We start from the raw sequence: 23,852 nt of genomic DNA on the forward strand, positions 1-23,852 counted from the left end.
GCTCTCTGCTTCGGAATGTGCTGGCCCAGGGGCTCATTGGTGCCATTTCTCATCCTCTTCTGACTGAAGTCTCAGGTTCACCCACACCCTGAGTGCCGCCCCTGGCTTGACACTCCTGCCCCTCCCCAGCGCAGCGCTTCCCCACGGCCACGAGCTCCTCTCCCTGGGCTGTGCTCCTGGCCTGGGGTGCAGAGGCTGGGAGGAACTCACTCTGCTGCTCCTGGAGCCACTTCTATCCCACCTCAGTGGGGCGCTGGCATTTGGGGAGGGCAGCAGCTCCACTGTTTTCCTGGTGCTGTGAGCGGAGAGGGCCACCTGGAGCCATGAGGGAGATGGTGAGTGCCCAGGGCTTTGCCTGGGTGCTGAGAAGTCCCCTCAAGATATCCTTAGCAGGAAGTGAGGTCATGAGGAGGAACCCACAGGAGAGATGGCAGCCTACGTGTGGCACTGTCAGGCTGCCACTGCATCCCCTGGGGGTGGTGGATTCATCCCACACATCGAAGGCTCATTCCGGACCATCCAGCCTCAGGGGCTGCCCTGCTGCACAGGCTCAACTCAACCTGGGGCTTGTGGGTGCCTCAGAGAGGACAGCATCCTCCAGGCCAGATCCACCAAATTTCAAACCAAAACCTGAACTGAATGTGAAGGGGACAGGCCTGGGGGTGCGGGAGGCATGCATGGGGCTCAGCCGTCCTCCTCTGACCATTCCTCCCCAAAGCTTCTCCCTGCCTCAACCTGATTATTTGTTTATTTTTTATTTTAGTGGACAACTCATAATTGCCTATATTTATGGGGTACAATGTGATGCTTTGACATATGTATACAATGTGGAATAATTAAATCAAGCTAATGAACTTAGTCATCACCTCACATACTTATGTTTTATGGTGAGAGCAATGGAAACGTAATCTCTGAGCAATTTTGAAATAGACGTTACTATTGGCCTTTCCTTGCCCGTGTTTCCCCGTCTGTGGAATGGGGAGGGTGGTACTGATTTCAGCGGCACCTGCTTACAGGGTTAGCAGCTCATGGAAAACACTTGCAACTGTGGGTGCCTGGAAAAGTGACCCACAATCTCATTTTCCCACCTCCTGCTCCTGACCACCACCAAGGAACCTCAGGGGACAGTCAGACTCGGGAAAGCATGGCACCTTAGCCCTCGTGCTGTCCAGGGGGTGGTTAGTGTCTTTAGTGTTCCCCATCGCTCAAGTCAGCCCAGGGCACAGCAGCCACACAAAAAACTCTATGGCCCTGAGACATGTGCCGTGACCCATCCAGCCCTGGTAGAACCACCAGGACACCAGAGCGCCTGGATAACAGCACTGCAGGGTGAGTGACTTGCCCAAGTCACACAGCAGCTCAGAGCCTGGAGTTAGCTCAGGGGCCTCCCCCAGGGTCCCCACCTCTCCCCACAAGCTCCACTGGGATTCCCCTCCAGTGACCCCGCTGTTCTTCCTGCAGGTAGGGGAGGCGAGGTACTACATGGACACTGGACTGAACTGCCCAGAGCCTGCGGGCCTCCTCAGGGTCTGGCCCAGGGTCCTGTGGCTGTAAGCAGAGGGCTCTGAGGTAAGGCCTGGGGAGTTGGGGCTGGTGTGGGGCCCGCTCGGGGGGTGCACCCACAATGGCTGCGCTGTTGTATGGAGCCTGGGGAACATGACTTCCTTCCCACCGCAGTGGTTGAGCTGCCAGGCAGCTTGACTGGGGCCACATGCTAGGCTCTGGCCTCCCTTGCTCCCAGGTCACAGCAGGCTTTTGACAACTCCAATCCACAAAGGCTGAGACTCAGCAAGATCTGTGTCTGCCATGGGAGCTCTCAGGATTCCCAAACAGGCCCAGAGTGGTTAGGTGACGAGAATCTTTGTTGGGACTGGGAGTGCGGCCCCCGGGGAGAGTAGTCCTCTTTCCATCCATCTCACAGCCCCCAAGCCCAGCTGGCCCCTCACGCAGGCACAGCCACATGCTTCCTCATGGGGCTTCTGGAGGGAGGGTCGGGTGCAGCACCTCTCAGTTCCTGTGGGGCTGCTCAGTGCCTCAGGGCCTGGAGGACTTGGCACAGCCACCATCAGCCACTTTGCACATGTCCGGGTGGATGAGCTTCAAGAGGTCCTCCTTGGCAGGTTAGCAGCAGGTGGGCCTCACAGTCCTGCCTGCACTCCAGCCTCTGGGGCCAACTGATGGACAGGCTCCCCAGGAGGGAACACCAGCTTGTCAAGTCTCCAGTTGATTCCTGCTCTTGATAAAGCCGGGGTGCCCCCATGCTGGCCAGCATGAGGGTCTCCATGCAGCATGCACATGCCCGCACCCTGCGTCCCCCTCAGCCAGGTGCACCCTATGGCCTCCATGTTTCACAGCCCCTCCGCCCCCACCCCAGGCAGTGTGATCCTGCCACACATCGGGTCCAGATGACATCAGCTACTAAAAGGTTTGTAGTGAGTGCCCGCCTGGTGAGTGCTGTCTCAGCTTCATCAGGGGGATATCCTGAGAGCAAGGTGCGGGCCAGATTCCTTCCTGCATCCTGAAGTGTAGCACACGGATATTCTCCAGCGGGGCTGCACCAAAGGCAGTTCACAGGCCCATGGGGAAGCTGGATAAGGTATTGGCCCTCTGGCCTTCTCCTGCATAAAGTCTTGCTCTGGCAGAGGCAGATGTTCCAGCACATCACGGCCAGCATCAGGCCACCACATCCTCCCCACCAAGGCCTGGACAGAGGACGGCTTAGGACACAATATTTTAGCCAATCCACAGACCTCTAGTGGTGATTTCCCAGGGATAGCCCACTCTCAGCATCTGTTATGCAGATTAACAAGCCACCAATTCCACCTTTGAAAACTCATTTCTAACCCTTGTAAAGCAAACTGGCCGAGCCTCTGGGGTGGATGACACAGACAGATGAGGTGCCAGTGGCAGCCACTTTGCAGTGTGACTTTTCTTAGGAAACAATGGCTGCAGGCCAGAGTCTGAATCCTTAACTAGGCCACACGCCTCTGGGGTGTTACGCCACACAGCCTATAGGCACGATGTCATTGCTGAAATGTCACAGAGACCTCTGGTCACAGGCATCCTAAGGCCATTCTGGCCTGGGCCTCACAGGAGGGGCTGTGGGTTGTGGTCACTCTGCCTGCTGTTCCCTGACCTCCAGCCCGGGCCTGGCTCCTGAGAGTGAGCCCCGGGCCCCACTGCAGCCTGGATTCTCCACCTGCGGTCCAGCTCAGGCTGAATGCCTGACCACCGTCCTGGTGGCCCGCCTGCTTGTGGCTCCCCAGCCCTCACTCCTGCCTGCCAGCGGCGACTGAAGGCATTGGCATCTGTGACTTTGATGGGACTGGCAGGGTGGGCTTCCACAGCCCTTTCCCTATTCACACAGCCAGAGGGAACGCTGCAGCTCCCTACCCTCGCCTGCTGTCACATCTGCATCCTGCCTGCTCACACCGCTCGTGTGGTGACACAAGATCAACTGGGCCATTACCTCCTCCAGAAGCTTCCGCAGTGGCAGGGAAGATGGGCTGGGAACCAGGCAGTCACAGGGGTGGGTGTGCAAGAAGCGTTCAGGGGAGCACCGGGGGCTGCATGGGAGCAAGTTGGGGGGCAAGTGGCTTCCCTGGGGTGACAGGGATTTGGCATTTTAGACGCCTTGGCTGAGTTACCCTAAAGCCTCTGGCCTCTGACTCAGTCCTGGCCTGTAAAGTGGTGATGACAATCAAACCTCCTCAAGCTGCTGTGCTGGTGAAGGTGCTCGTAGGCGACAGGCCTCAGCACGTGGCCAGCAGCTGGGACTCAGTTCTTGTCAGTTGTTGCTATTCTTCTCATGACCATACCCTATAGGGTAAGTTGGGGAAGGCCGGCTCTGTCTCTTTCTTACAGTGGCAGAGGCCATAACCTCTTCATGTCTCAGTTTCTTCATCTGGAAAATGGGGGTGCTAGTGCCACCCATACTACAGGATTAAATGTGTGAACTGGGGTGCAGTGCTTTGCTCCTGCACAGTGTGGGTGCTGGCACCATTGGTCTGCCTGGGAGCCGGGCTCAGGGGCACTTGCACTGCGTACACTGGGCCAGGCAGAGCATCACTGGGGCTCGAGCAGGGAAAGTCATGGTCAGAAATGTTTCACACGATGCCTCTCCAGAAAGAAAAAGGGCAGCTCCTCCCATCCAGAAGCTGGCCAGGCACTTACAGCTGGGTCCACTCTGTTAGACATTAACCATTGCACAGAAGACCAACCGAGGCCAAGGTCACTGAGACATGATGACGTGAGACAAAGCAAGGCCACTTCATGATGTGTCTCTGCCCAGACAAAGTGAGGTCACTCGCTGTGCCACCCACAAAATACCAAGCAACTATTCTTTCAGCCAAAGTGAGTGACCACCGCTTCTGTCCCCCTGACAACCTATGTGCCCCCTTCTATAGATAGGATTTAGCCAGAAACCCAGTCATGGCATTGACCCACTTTTTGGCAATAGCCAATCTGAGCCAACCCCTGCCCCCCTGCCCTTAGAGTCTCAAAAATCACCCAAACCCAAGAGTAGTTTCTTTCTAGCTCCCCACCTGGGGCCTGGACAGTAGCAGGCCTGCTCCGCCCTGCACCTCAGCCCTCTCCAGGCAGGTGTGCCAACCCTCAGAGGCCCCCTCTGCTTCCTACTGCTGCACTTCCACAGGGCACAGCCTGTTCCTCCAGGGGACAAACCCCTCGAAGTTTTACAAACCAAGTGAATTTAATTCAGAGAATAAGTTCTCTGGGTGATGGAATTTCTGGGAAGTCTGATGGGACAGTGATCAGCGCGGTCAACCACAGCTGGAAGCCACCATCGCTGCAAGGCTGAGGAGACAATGGAGGGAAGTGATGCTGCCAGGACCCTCATGTCAGGGCTTTGAGAGGGAGTCGGGCCAAAGCAGGGGCGGCCCAGGGGAGCCAGAGCCCAAGAAGCAGAGAGAGGAGGGGAAGACACCTTGGCTTCTCCTCTTCCTCTCACCCTCCCACCAATGCCTGCCAGGAAGCCACTTGGCAAGGGAGCCTGGGAGCTGTAGGTCTTTGGTGCAGAGCCCAGCAGAAGGACAACAGGGGCAAACTGGTGGATGCCCAGCCCCCAGGCCAAGGGCAAGGTGTGTGCACCCCTGCCCCTGGCCCTGGCCCTGCCCTTGCAAGTTGACTCCTTCAACCCTGGGCCATGTGAGCATCTCACAGGAGAGGCTGGGGCAGTCCAGGCCAGTGGTGGAGGTTAGGCGGACAGCTTCCCTAGCTCTGGCCAGCTGACATGTCCAAGAGAGGAGCTGCCCGGGGCGGAGGGTGCCCCATCCACAGGGTGTCCTAGGGAAGGCCAGTTGGGCTTCAACCCCAGCACGGAGATAGAGTGTGAGTGGGGAAACTGAGTCAGAAGCCTATAAGGAAGGGAGCCAGGGACAGGGAGCTCCTGGCACTTTTCCAGTGCTGGGTTCCACCGACTGGGAAAGGAAGCAGAGACATTTCTTATTTCTGCCCCGTAGTCTGGGCAGGACGGAAACTCCATGTGGGGAACTTGGGGCAGACAGGAGTGGATGTGGCTAAGGCCAAAGATTCTAGGTCTGTCCTCCAGAGCTCAGGCTCTGCAGCAAGGGGGAATCAGGGACCCAGTGTGCTCCTTGTGGCCTCTTAGAGCTGAGGGTTGGGCTGTAACACCAACACCTACCAATGTCTCTTTTTAGCAAAGCAAGTCTAGGCTTGAGACCGACACCTTCAGTCAGTCAGAATGTAATCACATTGTTCTGTTTTCACTGTATCTAGTTTTATATTCTACATCTGGTAAGTGACACTGAAATTTCCTTTAGTGATTAGATTTAACATGTAGTGCATATATTGAAAAGGCATTACAGCCGTGCACAGTGGCTCATGCCTGTAATCCCAACACTTGGGGAGGCTAAGGTTGGTGGATCACTTGAGCCCAGGAGTTTGAGATCAGCCTGGGAAATAAAAAAATTAGCCAGGCCTGGTGGCACATGCCTGTAGTCCCAGCCACTCAGGAGGCTGAGGTGGGAGGATCACCTGCCTAGGGAGGTTGAGGTTGCAATGAGCCATGATTGCACCATTGCACTTCAGCCTGGGTGTCAGGAAGAGACTCTGTCCCAAAAAAAAAAAAAAAACCAAAACAGGATTATATAGATTAATAAAAGCTAATTTAAAATAAAATGTATCACCTGTGACCCAAGTCTTGAAAAAAATAATATATAAAGTACAAGAACAGGGAGAAGCTCTAACGTGGGCATAGGAATGCCAGGAGTTTAGAAAGGAGTTAACTCTCTAAATATCGCCCTGTGGAAAGGCAAGTGCATGAGCCTGTGGAGGGTGTGAGTGGAGGTGAGGTGGAGGGCATGCAGGCTGGTGGTAGGACAGGCCCAGGGCCGGCTTCACTGCTGCTCTGTGCTGTCTCCACTCCTGAGTGGTTTGGCACTCATGCTGGCCCACATCTGCTTTCCCCTCCTCCCTGGATGTAGCACATGGCTCATCCCTCCTGACCCATAGAAACACCAGGCTCTTGTGTTCCTTGGTGGAAGTGGCTCTGGAGGATGGCTGTCAACCTCCAAAATGCCCCACTGGGCTCCAAAGTGAACTTTGAGTTTAAATGGGAGAGTCCTGAAGATGTTCTCCAGCTTTGGCACCAGATGCTTTCAGCAATGCTGCTGCAGTTAAACGGTTAGACAGTGCACAGTCCCTATGAGGATATCCCGTCATAACCCGGTGCCCTTGTGTCTGCTGAGATGGTACACAGGGGCATTTGGACTTGCTCAGGGTGTGGCTGGGAGCCCCAGGTCAGCAAGGCGCGTTCATACTGGGGAACTCAGGCAGGGTTTACAACGGCAGTTCGATGAGTACTGGGTGGGCTCCTGTCTTGGCCTTTGTGCAGAGCACATGTGTGAACTTTGTATGGAGGCAGTGATGGGGTTAACAGTCTGAGCAGGGTGAAGAGGCTAAAGAAGAGGAGGATGTGATGCCCAGATGCTAAGTTCTGGGCCCAATGCTATGGTGGCTCTGAGCCTGTCCAGGCAGGAGCTGCACTGTGGGATTCTGCTGCTGATGCCTGAGGCTGGGCTGAGGGAAGCTGGTCCCCACCAGAGACTGAAGCTCTAGGAGCTCCTCAGCCCTGTCCAATAGGCAATAAGGAATATACCACCTGCCAAATTTGTGGGACAAAGCTAAAGAGGTGTGTATTCTGCAGAAAATGTATAGCTTTGGGTTCATCATAAGGCAAAAGGAGAAACAACACTACCCATTCCAGTGAAGTTTAAAAAAATAGCAACAGAAAAAATCCATGGAAACAAAATGAAGGGACAAAATACAAAGGCAGAAATCCATGAACATAGAATGACAAAATAATAAGAGTGAAAAAAAGATTTGAAAAAAAACTTTGATAGACAAAACATTGAGAAGACCGATTGAGATGAGAAAAGATGCATTTAAATAAAATATAGAACTATTATATAAAAGAAATATAAAACTACTAATACAAAAATAAATGTGGTAAGCAAAATGGTAACTCCTTTATTCCTTAAAAGTCCCAGGAGGCCGGCGTGGTGGCTCATGCCCAGCACTTTGGGAGGTCGAGGCAGGTGGATCACCTGAGGTCGGGAGTTCAAGACCAGCCTGAACAACATAGAGAAACCCTGTCTACTAAAAATACAAAAAGAGCCAGGCATGGTGGCACATGCCTGTAATTGTATACTCAGGAGGATGAGGCAGGAGAATCACTGGAACCTGGGAGGCGGAGGTTGCAGTGAGTTGAGATTGTACCACTGTACTCCAGCCTGGGCAACAAGAGTGAAAATCCTTAAAAAAAAAAAAAAAGTCCCAGGAACAGGTGATTATAGGTGATTTTTCAAACTTTCTTATAAATAGACTCCAGAAATTTCTTTTCAGAGGAAATTTAGTTTTTGAATTAAAAACTGGTAAGGTCAACACAAGAAACATACCTAGATTATTTTTCCCTTATGTAAAATATCCTAAATAACACATCAATAAACCAAATGCAAAATATATTGCAAAATAAAAAATATGGTCAGATTTAGTTTATCTCAACAATTGCAAGGATGATTCAACACAATTCACTGCATTATTAGCCTACAGAAGATAACAAAATGATTAATACCAGATGACAGTAGATATGAGAAAAATACTTTGATAAATTTCAACGCTCAACAAACATCTCTAAATAACTGAAAGATCAGGAAACTAAAAATTATAGTTAAAGATATAAAAGATTTAAACTACACAATTAGCAACTTGATCATAACTCTTCCATATATGAACATATAAAGAACGCTGCAATGAAAATGAACTTAACAAGTTTACAAAATTTACTGGGTTTATAATATCTATAAATTTCAAAGAATTGGTTTTATATTGCATTCTCAAGCAATGGAATCAAGTTACCATCAGTAATAAAAAAAACGACTATAGTGAACATATTGGTGTGAGTGTCCACAAGCCTTTGAAGATTTTTTCCTGTTCTGAAAGTTGTCCAAACTGTGTAAGTCTTCCTTGTGACTTAGAATCCCATGAGGAAAAAAAAAACGGAATGATACTTTCAGGAAAATCTGCTGACCTAGGAAAAAGAGTCAGCAAAAATATCCTTTAAAATAGAAGGCACAATTAACATGTTTCCAGACAAACATAAGCTGAAAGAATTCCTCATGATTCAAAGCATGGAAGTAGTTCTTCAGGCTGAAAGAAAATGATTCCAGGCAGAGGCATGGAGATTTTGGCAGGAAAGAAGACTGCTGGAAAGGGAAATATATGAGTACCTGTATAACAGCAATGGCTGTAAGTCTCAAACAATAATGTCTTGTGAAATTTCCAACTTAAATAGAAGGCATTACAACAATAGGGCAAAAGCAGAGGGAAGAATGGAGTTAAAACTGCTGGAAGACTCATGCATGACTTGGAAAAGTGGTAAAATACAAATATAAAGTAGGCTGTAATCATCAAGGGTATATATTTTAATCTCTAGAGTAACCGCCAAAAGAATAATACACTAATATGTAACTAAATAGTAATAGAGGAGGTACAACAGAATAATTTAAAAATTCTTTGAGTATTATAAAAGATGGCAGGAAAGGAGAAATAAAGGAAGAAGGAGCAGAGGGAATAAAGAGAACACAAATAGTGAGATGGCAAACTCAGGTCAATGATAGCAGTGATTCTGTTAAATATAAATGGTATAAACAATCCAATTAAAAGACAGAGACTGTCAGACTGGATTGAAAAAAACAAACCATCAACCTGCTGTTTATGAAACACATAAGAACACCAAGTGATTGAAAGTAAGGCAAACACCAACCAAAAGAAAAGTACACAGGCAGTGGTGTTTATAGCTAATGGATCACAGGCAGTTATAGATTTCTTTGTTCCTTTTCCACCCTCACTGCTTCACTTGATTAGCTTGAAAAGGAAAAGTGGAATGAATATATTATCATCACACAAAACAGATGTTAAAGTTAGAAGCACTGAAAGATGTCAAGTGGGACATCTTATAAAAAAGACAAATCATCCTTTGTCCCAAATTTGCTATATATCTAATAACATAACTTAAAAAAAATAAAGCAAAAATCAACAGAACTAGAAGGAGAAATAGAATGAGTCACAATCAGAGTTGGATATTTTAATACCAACTCTGATGAAACAAGAAGATAAAAAACAATAATAACATATATTTGAACAAAATAATTATCCAATTTCACCTAAATGACATATATGGAATATTATACCCCCAAATTGCAGAATTTTTAAGTACATGGGAAAATGTACTAAAATAGACCAAAGGCTGTTCCACAAGCCAAGAGGCAACAAATTTCAAAAATTAATTTGAAGTAGATTATAGACCTAAGTATAAAATGTAACATAATAAATCTTCAAGAAAAAAATATGAGACTATGTCCATGACCTTGGGGTAAGCTATTAAACAGGCTTTCCAAAGCACTACCTAAAAGAGAAAATATTAATCAAAATTGGATATCTGTAAAATTTACAACTTCCGTTGATCAACAGGTCCCATTTTAAAAGTAAAAATCCACAAAGAAGATACAAGCAATACTTGTATCTGACGAAACATTCATGTGTAGAATAAGTGCACACACACCACATACCCCACAACCAACCCAAGGAAAAAAACATCTGGGACAGTCACTCCACAGAATAGGATATATAGATGGCTATGTGATCTATCCTAGGTTTTTTTAAAAAGCTATCAAACACTGTATATTGTTGGAGCAACTGGGAATATTTGAATATGTTCTGAATAATAGACATCAGGGAATTATTAATCTTGTCAGGTGTGATAATAAGTGGTAGCGTAGAAGAATGCTCTTATTTTTGAGAGGTGCATGAAGAAGTGTCAGACATCTGTGATTTACTTTCAAATGGTTTAACAGATTGATAGACAACCCTACAAATGGATAATCTACATGCGTGATACTATGCATAAGTGTATTTGTTTTTATGAATAGAGACCAAGAGATAAAACAAAGGTTGCAAAGTATTAACAATTGTATAAAGATGGGGGATATATGGGTGTTCCTTCTATTACTCCTTATAATTAAAATTCTTCAAATAGAAATGTAAAAATGCAATTGCAGTTAGTCCCCCCTTAACTGAGGGGGGTATGTTCCAAGACCCCCAGTGGATGCCTGAAGCCACAAATGGTGCTGAACCCTGTATACACTGTTTTTCCTATACATACCTATGATAAAGTTTAATTCATAAATTTAGCACAGTAAGATCAATAATAAAACAGGGCAATTATATGTTGTAATAAAGTTATGTGAATGTGGTCTCCCTGTCTCTCAGCATCTTATTATACTATAGATCTCAGCAACCTCAGCATACTATTTTTTTCATTCCTTATTAAGTGAAGAACTTTCACATTTTCACATAAAGGATGCACTTTATAGCTTCTCTCTGGCCTATGTGAATTGCCAATAGCACTCCTCTAGTGCCTTGGGGCCACCATTAGGTAAAACAAGGGTTCCTTGAACACAAGTGGAGGTACCCCCACTGTGGACCTGATAACCAAGACAGTGGAGTGACTAACAGGCAGGTGATGAAGACGGTGTGGAACTTGAAGACAGCATGGAATTCTGGACAAGGCAGGATTAATTCCCAGGGCAGGACAGAGATCTCATCACACTATTCAGAATGGTAGCCCCTTTAAAACTTAGAAATTGCTTATTTCTGGGATTTTTAAGTTAGTATTTCCAGACCAAAGTTGACTGTGGGTAACTGAAACCTCAGAAAGCAGAACTGAGGATAAGGAGGGACTGCTGTACACCTCAGGAAAGCTGAGAAGAAAATGTAAAAACAGATTATGAGAGGAGCCCCACACATCCTCCCAGCTCCCTGCAAGCAGCTCTCTGCAGGCTCCGCCCCAGTTAGCAGATAGCTTTGGGCGCTCTCTGTTGCTTGTTGGGCATGGGGGAGCTCAGCCTGTGGAAGACTTTGGCAGCACCAAGGGGCCACCCAAGTGTCTTTGGGACACTTGTGGGAAGCAGTGGTCGAGCAGCCCAACAACCCAGGCTGCCCCCATCCTCCGCAGCCCCTGGGGGGCCAGCTGTGTGTGCACCTGTCATCAACAGTCTCCTACATTCGCTCAGTCTTTTGCAATCAGCGTAAAAAGAGAAAAGCATCTGGCACGAGCCTTGCTGCCCCCATCCAAGAACATGAAGTTCATAAGAAAGCCTCAGGCTGTGTAAAAGGCACTTGTAGACACAGAACCATCTTGAGAAACCACCACTCTAGAGAAGGCATCATCCAAAACACAGAGCCAAGAGAAAACTACAGAGAGCTGAAAGGGTGATCTCCAGGCTGGAGGAAGGAATCAATTCCCTGGTGCTAGTCTGAAGAGCTCCTTCTCCCCTCCCCAGCTGAGGGTCTTGGAGACCTGCAGCCCTGTCCCTCTGCACCCGCTCCAGGAGGTTACTCGGATGCCTCATCTCAGGCTGGGGTTTCCTGGGTTTCCCTAGGCTATCATGCCCTGGAGACAGAATTTGGTTTCTTCAAGGTTAATTCAACCTTCTAACAGATCAATTATTTCAAATTCCAAAAGTATACCAAGAAACTTGGCAATCTTTCCACTCCCTTCAAAATGTATTTTTAATGATTTCTCCTTCACCATCAGCGTAAAACCAGCAAAAAGTATACAAGCACTGCCACTCAAGAGATTCAAATTTTGCTCAGAGTGCTGTGGATGAAGCTATAGTTTTTTGAGTAGTGCACATATTATTGGTATATGAGTATTGTAAGTGAATAACTTCCATACTAATGTTCTATCAATATCATATAGACATTATTTTAATTCTCATTACTCCATTATAAAAGCAATAATAATTGGAATATTATAGAAATTCTGTATGAAACATTTTAAACTACAAACAATTTTGGTTTGTCAGGCTATAAGAAAATAAAATTTATTTTATTTTCCTTAATAGTGGTTATTTAAAAAGATATACAAATAAGAATATCATATATCATAACTGTAGGATATATTTTAAAGTGGTATATTTAGAGGGAATTTTATAGCCTTAAAAAATTGTAATAGAAAAGAATCAAGCCTAAAAATGAACTGGTTGTTATCAACTTTAGGAAGTTACAAAATGAACAAGCTCAAAATGAGAAGACACTTCAAGACACAGAATCAATGACTCAAAAATAGATACTAACAAAACAGAAAAATCCATGGGAAAATTTCAATATATACAATATTTGAAAAGAAAAGTAGAGGTACAGCCATTATAGAAAACAATATAGAAGTCCCTGAAGAAATTAAAAATAGTAGTACCATATGACCCAGCAATGCTTCTTCTGGGTATGTACCCAAAAAAGATGAAATCATCACCTCATAAAGATACCTGCACTCCCATGTTCATGGCAGCATTATTTACAATAGCCAAGATATGGAAACAACCCAAATGCCTATCAATGGATGAATGGATAAAGAAAATATGATATCCATATACATGAAAGATATAGAATATTATTTAGCCTTTAAAAAGGAGATCGTGCCATTTGCCATAACATGCATGGGGCATGATGAAATAAGTCAGACAAAGAAAAAAAAACTGCACAGCTTCCCTCATATGTGGAATATTAAAACAGAACAAAGAGCTAAAATACAGAGATAGAGAAAGGAGCAGTGGTTCCCACGGGCTGGGAGCAGGGAAACTGGGATATGTAAGCCAAAGGATATTAAATATATGTAGGCTGAGCAAGCCTAGAGCTCTAAGGTACAACATGAGGAATAAAGCTAATGAAATGGCATTGTGCTAGGGGTTTTTGTCAAATAAGTAAATTTCAGCTTCTCTTGTCACCACAAAAAGTAACTGTGAGATGACAGATATTAGTCGGCTTCACTATGGTAACCATTTTACTATCTGTATGTATCCCATATCATGTTATAAACCTCAAACATACACAATAAAATTTTAAAGAAAAATGGAGTACAGCACATAACAATAGCAAGAAATAGCATGGAAAACATGCTAATAAATTTGAATATATAAACAAAATACACTATACATATAATATGGCTAGGTCTTAAACTAATTAATGAAAAATTGGAGAAAACATGATTTATAGCACAGCATCGTTTATTTAAAATTTTTTAAAAGCATACACCATACATTTTACCGGTGTGTGCATTACCCCAGAAGGTGCTGATGGGGTGAGGAGTGAGAAGAGCACACCCGCAAGGACCCAAGGGCGCCAGCACTCTGAACGAGTTAGCGTTTCTCATTCTGTGTCCACTGGAACAAATAGGTTTTGGAAGCTTCTAGGCAGAGCCCACAGCAAATGCTCACTGGATTCCATGGGTTCCAAAGTGCCTGAGTGTGTGCTTCCCTGGAGGACACATCAATGCTGGAAGAGACATTGGTAGGCCCCACAGGGTGGCAAGGGATGCGGGGATCCTGCTGAGGGTCTTTGCTGAGGAGGGGCAGAGAGACTCCTGGGCTGGAGGGTGGCACAGGTGCCCAAATACCGAACCTGGAGGCCTATTCTAACTGAGCGCTTCTACAGGGTGGATTGAGCTTAAATAAGCTCATTTTACAAGGTTGCATGCATGCATATTGAGGACTTACAGCAAATCTACTAGAGGGCTGGCCCAGGACAGTCTGGGGAGGAGAAAAGGTGCCAGTATCAGGGCTGAAGGGCAAACAGAAAAACAAGACAGAGAAATAGCAAATAGAGGGCCCTTGCATGAGTCCAGGAGGTGTACTCTGTACTGAGGAGTAGCAAACAACTTACGTCTGAGACTCTTCCAAAAACTAAAAGTCCACAGCTGACTGGGCTCCGCCAGACATGTCTCTGATTGTCGGGTGGGTCTGGAGGGTTGATTAGCACTCAAAGAGGCGGTGGTGGGCCCTGCAGGGTGACCGGGAGCAGGAGCGGGAGCAGCCGGGGTCCAGCTGAGAATCTTCAATGGGGGAAGGGGGCAGAGGGCGGAGCTCTGAGCTGCAGCAGGACAAAGGCACCCAAATACTGAACCTGGAAGCCCATTCTGAGGGAGGGGCTTTTCTTGTCTTCAAGTAGGGAGCTCCTCTGGATGGCCCCCCTAGGACAGCCGTGGGGGCTGAGCTGGCTGGAGTCTGGCATCCCACCTGGGGACAGTGGCTGGAGGTGGCCTCACCCAGAGTAGGAGAAGCCAAGGAGTAGGTGGGTGGGAATCTCGTGGGGAAAGGAAATAGGTTGGGGGCCAAGGCAGCCAGGTATGGACTTCCTATGAGGGGGTCAAAACTGGAGGCACCCCTCCAATATAGCCACACTGAAGGCACCAAGGCAGCTGGAGGGAGATAACCCATCCAGAGATACCCACCATAGAGCACCCATGGGTAAGCCCAGAAGGCTGGGTAAGCTTGTGGGGGAAAATCCCATGCAGGAGTAGACGACACAGGAAGTCCCAACAACAGGCCAGAGGGCCAGGTCAGTTACACGCTGGGCTCCCAAGCAGGTACAGGAACCATAGGCAGAGCCCACGGCCACCCAGGGGGTTGCGGTTGCCAGAGTCCCGTGGGCTTCCTCGGAGGCCTGGAAGGCACAGCGGACCTTCTGCTCTGCTTGTTTCTCTGATGCACCTGTGCCCATCTTAGATGAGCCGTACTCTTCAAAGCCCCGAAGTGTCCAGCAAGTGCACTCCTCCACAAGCTGAGGCCACACGTACCTCAGGGGGCTCCTGGTATCTGTGGGGTGAGCAGACAGCCGGTCAGAGGGCAGGGAGACCAAGTCGCTCAGGAGGGGACGGGAAGAGGGGGACAGCTGGGGGTGAGGTGATAGAAGAGCCAAAGTTAAGGCATCTCCAGGGATAATGAGGAGCAAGGTGTCCTGGGTAGGAATGAGTGACCCCTGCGGTGGAGGGGTGCACAGCAGCCACGTGAGGCATTTTCTAGGGACATCAAAACAAGTTCTAAATTCGGTTCCTCATGTTTCCCTCTATGCAAGTCACAGAGACTAAAGACTGGAGAGTTTAAGGGAAGAGAGCACCAGCGCTCTTTCTTCTGGCTGGGGTCCTCGACCATGGGAGGTGCTCAGGTGTGGCCTGATGCTCTGAGATGGAAGTTTGGGCAGGGTCAGGGCAGAGGGCCTGTGTGGTTGAAGAAGCATTCATTTCTTCCCAAATGGGCAGAGGACGTGGGGTGGAGGAGAGGCCAGTAGCCCCAGGGAGGATCTTCTTGGGGGACCTGAAGGACATATAATGACAGCCAGTGACAAGAAAGGACTTCAGTGTTTCATAGACGCCTGCAGGCTGAGATGCCCATAGGACAGATGTGGACCACTCACCAAACGGGCCACCCAGAAATTTGAGGCAAAACACCCTGGCCCCAGACTGCAGGAGCAACTCCTGGAAAAGGGGGTGCGCTGAGAAAGTCTCAAGCGCCCAAGGTCACCCACACTGAGGAGGAAATCCCTCTTCCCCAGCTGCCCAAAGGTGGCCTCTAGATGGAAAATCAGTTCAGTTCTGGAAAAACACACTACATTGTATGTACTTCTGGCCTGCGATACGCGTACCCTTGCAAGTTCAGAGCATACTCTAGAGCAAGCTTGTCCAACCTGCGGCCCAGGACGGCTTTGAATGTGGCCCAACACAAATTTGTAAACTTTCTTAAAACAGTACAGAATTGTTTTACAATTTTTTTTTTTTTTTGTAGTTCATCAGCTATCTTTAGTGTCAGTGTATTTTATATGTGGCCCAAGACAATTCTTCTTCCAATGTGGCCCAGGGAAGCCAAAAGATCAGACAACACTGCAAGAGTTAACATGCACAAATGCCTAGTCAGTTTCTCAAAAACTTAATATAGTGGAGAAGGCCCTTTGTGCATGATACCAAGACCAGAAAATATAGGCAGATAAAACTGGCTATTTAAAAACTGAATGTCTGGTTAAAAAAAAAAAACCCACAAAATTATCATGTTCAAAATCAAAAGACAAACCACAGAATAGAGAGGGATATCTCCAACATGTGGCAGACCAGAGCTAATCATGTGTCAGATACAGACAGTGCTTGCTAGTCCACGGCAGGTAAATAAGACCCCATCAACAATCTTGCCCGAGGGCAACCACAAGCAAGCCACAGAATAAGCTACACAAAACCAGGTAAAAATGTTCCACTTCACCATGTTTTTTAAAAAAAAAATCAAATTACAAAAATGGAACTTTGATTTTTACAATTAATTTGATAAAGAATAAAGCCCTATACTGGCTTTTCAAAGGATATGGAGAAAAACATGCTGGTTTTGTTGTTTACTCTTTGGGGGTCCAACTTAGCAACAGGTATCAAATTCAAAACCCGATTTCCTTGTCCGAAGAAGCCAGACTGCCTTCATCTGGGTCCCCTAGGGCGCACCTAGGAGCAAAATGTTCAGGACGCTGGTCCCCAGGGCAGAACAGAGACCACATTAATCTGGGCCTCTACCCACACCTCGCAGCTGCAGCGGGTGGAGGGATGATTCTGCGAGGGGGCAGGCCGGAGGGTCCTGGGCTTGGCTTTTAGGGGAGGGGCTGAGCCCGAAGCTGAGAGAACAAGTTGGAGAGAGCTGTCTCATAGGGTGGGGTGCAAGGCGGACACTTTCAAGCCTGTTGAACTGCAAGAGAAGCAGGGAAGGGGCGGGAAGGAGGAGAGGGGTGATGCCAGGAGTTGGGTGGGAGAAGGCGGAGAGGATGGTGTCAGAGAAGGTCCTCAGGCTCTCGCCCCACCCCCTCAGCCATCCCATCAGGCTTTGTTCTTTCTCGTGAGTTACCCACTTGGTCTTTCTAGAACGTTTCTTTCCAGCGAAGTCCCTGAAGTGGTTGAGGTTCGTCCACAGAGTTGAAATGCTCTCGCAAGAGGTCTTGGGGCTCCCTAGGCGTTACTGTCCCCGGTCCAGGTGGCGGCAGGAGTCCACTGGAGGTTCCAGGTTCCAAGCGGCCCAGGAGCGCCGTCCCCCGGGCTTTTACGGGAATACGCGCAGCCGCGAGGCGGGGCCTGGGATCCTGGCAGTGGTCAGAAGAGGCCCCAGGACTCAATCAGTCTCCGAGGTGTAGACGCCGGTGGGGTTGATTGGGTCAGCGGCTTATCCCAGAAATGAAAGTGCAACGCAATTGTATTGAGGGCTACACCGAAAAGCGCAGAGGTGTTACCAGGATGTGAAGACGTTCCCCTCTCAGGGTGGGAGGCAGCGGGGAGGAGTCCTGGAGGCGGTAGCTTTCGGTGGAGTCTGCACTCTGGATGGGCCCCATCCGAGCTGGGGGAGTGGAGCTGGCGGGAGAGGGGACAGGAGGCCCACAGGGCCAGAGGGGAGGCCAGTGAGGCTGGAGCAGAGTGAACGTTTCGGGGAATGCAGAGCCAGACAGTCGAACGGCTGCGCCTTCCGCCTTCCAAGGCCTTGTGGATAGGGCAAAGAAGTTGGTCTCTGTCCCGGGAGCAACGCGAGCCATTGCGGAGTTTTCATCAGAAGCAGTAGTGTGCTCAGCTGGGGCAGATCCTGCGTTTGCCGGGTCCGAAGCTTAAACAATTGGGCCATCCCACAGGAAGAGAAGTCAGATGTTCTGAATGTGCATGTTCCTTTGAGTGCGGTCATTCGGGTATGCAGCTCTCAGTACCCCCATACCCTGACGTTTAAGGGGAGCTTCCTCTGTGCTAGGCTCTGTTCTGAGCACCTCGCACGCATTCTCTCATTTCATCCTCACACCACCTTGGGAGACCCACGTTAATACAATCAACGGGATCCAGAAAATCCAGTTGCTTATGGAGAAGGTCACAAGAAGCCCCAAAGTAGACATCGTAAAATGTATGCAACACTACTGATTGTCCCAGATGACCAGCAGCGGTCACTTCTCCGAGAGCCCGGCTGCCTCTGGGTGCTGATAGCATTGCACCTTCCCTGCCATTCAGCCCAAAATGGTCATGAACCCCTATTGTCCACAGAGACTTTGACATTCCTTCTTGCTTTCCTTACCTTTTCCTAGACCTCTGAAAATAGTCCATACATTAACATTCAGTGTTCTTCAATTAACCATTTGAATGTTCCACACCGGAACCTTGCCCAATACACTTTCCTTGGTTCTTCAAAATGGATCTTGCCTTGAGTCATATTTTGTCTGAGATCACTCTTACCATATATGCTTTTTGTTCAGTTGTTAGTATTACTGTCAGTATTCATCTTTTTAAAAATTTGTTTGAGACAGGGTTTCCCTCTGTTGCCCCAGCTAGAGTGCAGTGGAGCGATCATAATTCACTGCAGCTTCAAACTCCTGGGTGCAAGCAATCCTCCCACCTCGGCCTCCCAAAGTGCTGGGATTGCAGACATGAGCCAAGGGGCCTGGTCAGTACTTATCTTTCAATAAATAGCTTTACTTAATTCATATTTGTTTTCCTTAAATTAGTGAATCAATAGCTATATTCTCCCTCCATGAAAACAATATTCTTAGCACCATTTAAAAATTATCCTTTCATATTTTCCTTATATTAACACCCTATATTAATGTTGGGAATATTACCTTGATCTTGTTATATCATTTTTTAACCCATACTTATTTAGACTAACAGCTTTCACTAATGACTGTGTTCACTGTTGCATTTTGACTTACACAATTTCTTTCTTGATTAATTTCCTTTAAAATTTTGATTCTATAATTTCTATAATATATAATTCATATAATACTATAATTTATATTGTTAGTCACTCTAGGAGGAAAGTTTGGAAAGTTTTTATACGCAAAAACATAGTTCATTCTCAATTTTGATTGACAGTTTGGCTGGGTATAGAATTCTAGGTTCAGAGTTACTTGATCTTAGCACTTTGAAAATAATGTTTAATTAACCTCTTGCCTCACTTTTGTTGCTGAGAACTGTGATTTTTATCAGAATCTTTCTTTATAGTTCCTTTTCCCATGTAACTAATAAAAATTTTTCTTCATCCTTTCATATTTTGACATGTCCTTGGAATGTAATTATGATTTGTTTTTATTATACGGTGGTTTGTTCTGCTACACATTTGGTATGACCTTTCAATTTGAAGATTAATTTCTTCAGTTTTAATCACCTCTAACATTCATTAAGTTGATTAATGATTCACTAGTTTCACCGAAGAAAATCTGTTTCTGACACTTATAATGGGATTAAGCCAGAAATACCCAAGAAATCTTATGGAAGAATAAAGTGGAGGACTTACACTTCCAGATTTTAAGATCTACTATAAAGCTATAACAAATAAGTTAGCAATAGCCAAATAGATTAATGAAACAAAATAAAGAGTCCATGAACAGACCCACACAAAATTTTCAACAAAGGGGCCAATGATTCAATATCTAAATGAAGTGCTTCTCAATGAATGTTGCTGGAGCACATGAATATCCATATCAAAAATAAATAGATCTCGTCCCCTCATGCATCACATCATAGGCAAAATTCATTTGATGTGGGTCATAGACTTGATTTTACTTTTAAAATAATAAAAGACAAAATAATAAAGCTTCTAAAAGAAAAATAAGAATATTTTCATTATTTTGATAACTGTACTATAGTTCCATAAGATAGTAAAATTAGAGAAAGCTGGATGAAGGGTATACATAAATTCTCTGTATTATCTTTCACAACTTTTCTGTAAATCTAAAATTACTTTTAAATAAAAGGTTTCAAAAAGGCATAACTTTATAACTTTGAGACAGGCAAATATTACTTAAATAATAAACAAAAAAGGTAACCATAAAGGAAAAGATTGATAAATTTTACTCCATTAAAATTAAAAGCCATTTATAAGAAGACACCATAAAGAGAATGAAAAGACAAGCTACGGACCAGAGGAAGATGTTTGTAATACATGTATCCAACCAACGATACAGGTACAGAATATATTAAAAGCTTCTACAAATCAATGATCACAGCTCACAAATCAGTGGTCACAGCCACTCAGGAGGCTGAGGTGGGAGTCAAGGCTGTGGTGAGCTATGGTAGAACCACTGCACTCCAGCCTGGGCGACCGAGTGAGATCCTGTCTCTAATTAATTAATTGATTACATTTTTAAAAACTTAAATTGACATTACTCAGTGCTGAGAAGCATGTGAAGGAACTGGAACCCTCAAAAGTTGATAGTGAGACTTTAAATTGGAATAATACTTTAGAAAACTGGCAGTACCTTATAATCCAAAATTTACACTCCCAGGTGTTATATGTACACACACACATATATATGAAAAAGATAACTGCATGAGTCCACAAAATATATGTACAAGAGTGTTTAGAGCAATTTTATTCATAAAAGGTAAAATTGGGATATTCATCAACAAAAGTGTGACATGTTCATACAACAGAATGATACACAGCAATAAAAACAAATGTACTGTTGCTCCATGTCCTAAGAGACATGAATCTCACAGACATAATGTTGAGCTAAATTAACCAGACATAAAGGAGTTCATTCTGTGTAGTTTAAGTCGTATAACATTTAAAAGCAGACAAAAATAATCTATAGCAATAATCTATAATGGTAAATGTTAGAAGTCACCCCCAGGGCCAGAGGGTGGTTTGGATTGGTGGGAGGGGGCCCCTGGGAAGCTTCTAGGGGCTAGGGGTGATTTATATCTTGATAGTTACATATGTTTACATAGATAAAATTACAATAAAAATTCATTGACATATGGGAGTCCTAGAAGAGGGAGGAAAGAGAAAAAGGAGCAGAAAGAATATTTTTAAAAATAGTGGCTGAAAACTTGATAAATTGGATGAAAAACAATCCCCACATCCAAGAACTTTAATGAACTCCAAGTAAGATAAACTCAGAGATCCATACCTAGACAGATTATAATGAAAAACACATTCCTAAATAGCCAATGGGTCAATGAGAAATCACAAAGAAAATTAGAAAAGACTTTGAGATGAATGAAAACAAATATGCAACATGCCAAAACATGTGGGTTACAGTGAAAGCAGTGCTCAGAGGGAATTTATATCTGTAAATGCCTAGGTTAAAAAAAGAAGAAAGCTCAAATCAATACCCTGACCTTCAACCTTAAGAATCTAGAAAAAGAAGAGCAAACGAAACTCAAAGCAAGAACAAGGAAGTAAATAATAAAAACTAAAGTGGAAATAATGAAATAGAAAATGGAAAAGCAATAGAGAGAAATCAGTGAAACCAAAACATAGTTATTGGAGAAGACCACAAAATTGACAAATGTTTAAGCCAGATTGACCAAGAATAAAAGAGAGAAGACCCAAATTACTAAAATCAAGAATCAAAGAGGGGACATTACTACCAACCTTACAGAAATAAAAAGGATTATAAGAAAATACTAAGAACAATGGTAAACCAACCAATTAGACCAGCTAGATAAAAACAGAAAAATTTCTAGAAAGACACAAACTACCAAAACTGACTCATGAAGAAACACAAAAATCTGAATAGACTTATGACAATAAAGAGATTAAATCAGTGATCAAAAACTTCTCAACAAAGAAAAGCCCAGGACAAGATAGGTTCACTGGTAAATTCTACCAAGTGTTTAAAGAATTAACACCAAACCTCAAACTCATCCTAAAAATAGAAGAGAAGGGAAGATTTTCCAACTTGTTCTATGATACCAGCGTTACCCTAATACCAAAGCCAGACAAAAACATCACAAGAAAACTACAAACCAATAACTCTTATGAAAATTCTCAAGAAAATACTAGCAAATCAAGTCCAACAACATATACACACAATTATACAAGACCAAGTGGGATTTACCCCCAAAATGCAAAGTTGGCTCAACATTTGAAAATCAGTTAGTATAATATATTGTATTAATAGAACACAGGTCAAAAAACCACATGATCATCTCCATAAATATGGAAAAAATCATTTGACAAAAATTCAACACCCTTTCATGATAAAACACCCAACTAGCTAGGAATACAAAGCAACTTTCTCAACTTGATAAAGGACATCTATAAAAGCAAACAAACAGCACCCTCACAGCTGACATCATACTTTCTCCCTAAAAGAAAGAATAAGGCAAGACTGTCTACTCTTACCAATTCTATTCAAGGTTGTACTGGAGGTACTAGCCAAAGAAATTAGGAAAGAAGAAATAAAAGGCATCCAGATTGGAAAGGAAGTGGTAAAACTATCTCTATTTGCAGGTGACATGATTATGTATATAGAAAATCCTAAGGAATCCACCAAGGAAAAAAAAAGCCAAACAAACCCTGTGACAACTCATAAATGAGTTCAGTAAGATTGCAGGACACAGATCAAAATATTAAAAATTCTATTGTATTTCTACCTACTAGCAATAAAAAAAATCAAAACATGAAATTAAGAAATAATTCCAAGTACAATAGCATCAAAAGGAATGAAATATTTAAGAATAAATTTAACAAAAATGTGTCAGACTTGTAACTGAAAACTACAAAATATCATTGAAAGAAATTAAAGAAGATCAAAATAAATGGAAAGGCATCCCATATTCACAGATTAGAAGACAATATTGTTAAGATGGCAAATACTTTTTAAACCGATCTACAAGTTCAATGTAACTGTCAAAATCCCAGCTGGCTTTTTGCATAAATTGACAAGCTGATCCTAAAATTCATATGGAAATGCAAGAGACCCAGAATATACAAAACCATCTTGAAAAAGAAGAACAAAATTAGAGGATTCATTTTCCAATATCAAAACTTACTACAAAGCTACAGTAATCAAGACTATGTGGTGCTGACCTAGGAGAGACATATGGATCAATGGAACAGAACTGTAAATCTAGAAAGAAATCCATACATTTACGGTCAATCGATTTTCATCGAGGGTGCTGGGACTGTTTGATGGGGGAAAGCCCTGTCTTCTCAGCAAATTGTGCCAGGTTAACTGGATATACACACGCACAAGAAAGGAATTGGACCCTACCTCATGCCTACCCAGAAAAATTAATTCAAAATGTATCAATGGCCTACATGGAAACCTAAAACTATCAGAAGAATTTGTAGATGTAAATCTTCATGACTTGGATTAGGCAACAGTTTCCTAGAAATAACACCTAAAGTACAAGCAAGCAAAGATCAGATGGATAAACTGGACTTTACCAAATTAAATTTTGTTGTGCTTCAAGGGACATTATCAAGAAAATTAAAAGATCTGTAGAATGGAAGGACATACTTGTAAATCATATTTGATACAGGACATGCATCTAGAATTTATTTTTAAAAAGTCTCATACAATTCAACAATGAAAGGCAAGTAACCCAGTTTAATAATGGGCGAAAGATTTGAATAAACATTTTTCCAAGGACCATAAACAAATGGCCAATAAACACATGAAAAGATGCTCAACATTATTAGTCCTTGGGGGACAGCAAATCAAAATCACAATGAGATGCCACTTCACACCCACTT

The 23,852-nt window shown here is 44.7% G+C and overlaps 1 protein-coding gene and 1 long non-coding RNA gene across 2 annotated transcripts in view; one reads left to right on the forward strand and one right to left on the reverse strand.

Annotated features, from left to right (window-relative positions):
- Positions 1–23,852, forward strand: part of LOC139362033 (uncharacterized) — a 51,386-nt gene that overhangs the window by 6,782 nt on the left and 20,752 nt on the right. The gene's annotated exons all lie outside the window — the stretch shown is intronic.
- On the reverse strand, positions 14,123–17,319 carry PRR23E (PRR23 family member E). Its single transcript, XM_011734630.2, is given in 3 exon segments — positions 14,123–14,873; positions 14,875–15,191; positions 17,251–17,319. Coding segments are annotated over 2 exon segments (747 nt in total). The 5' UTR covers positions 15,097–15,191; positions 17,251–17,319; the 3' UTR covers positions 14,123–14,348.

Source organism: Macaca nemestrina, chromosome 2 (assembly GCF_043159975.1).
Source record: "Macaca nemestrina isolate mMacNem1 chromosome 2, mMacNem.hap1, whole genome shotgun sequence".
Lineage (NCBI taxonomy): Eukaryota > Metazoa > Chordata > Mammalia > Primates > Cercopithecidae > Macaca > Macaca nemestrina.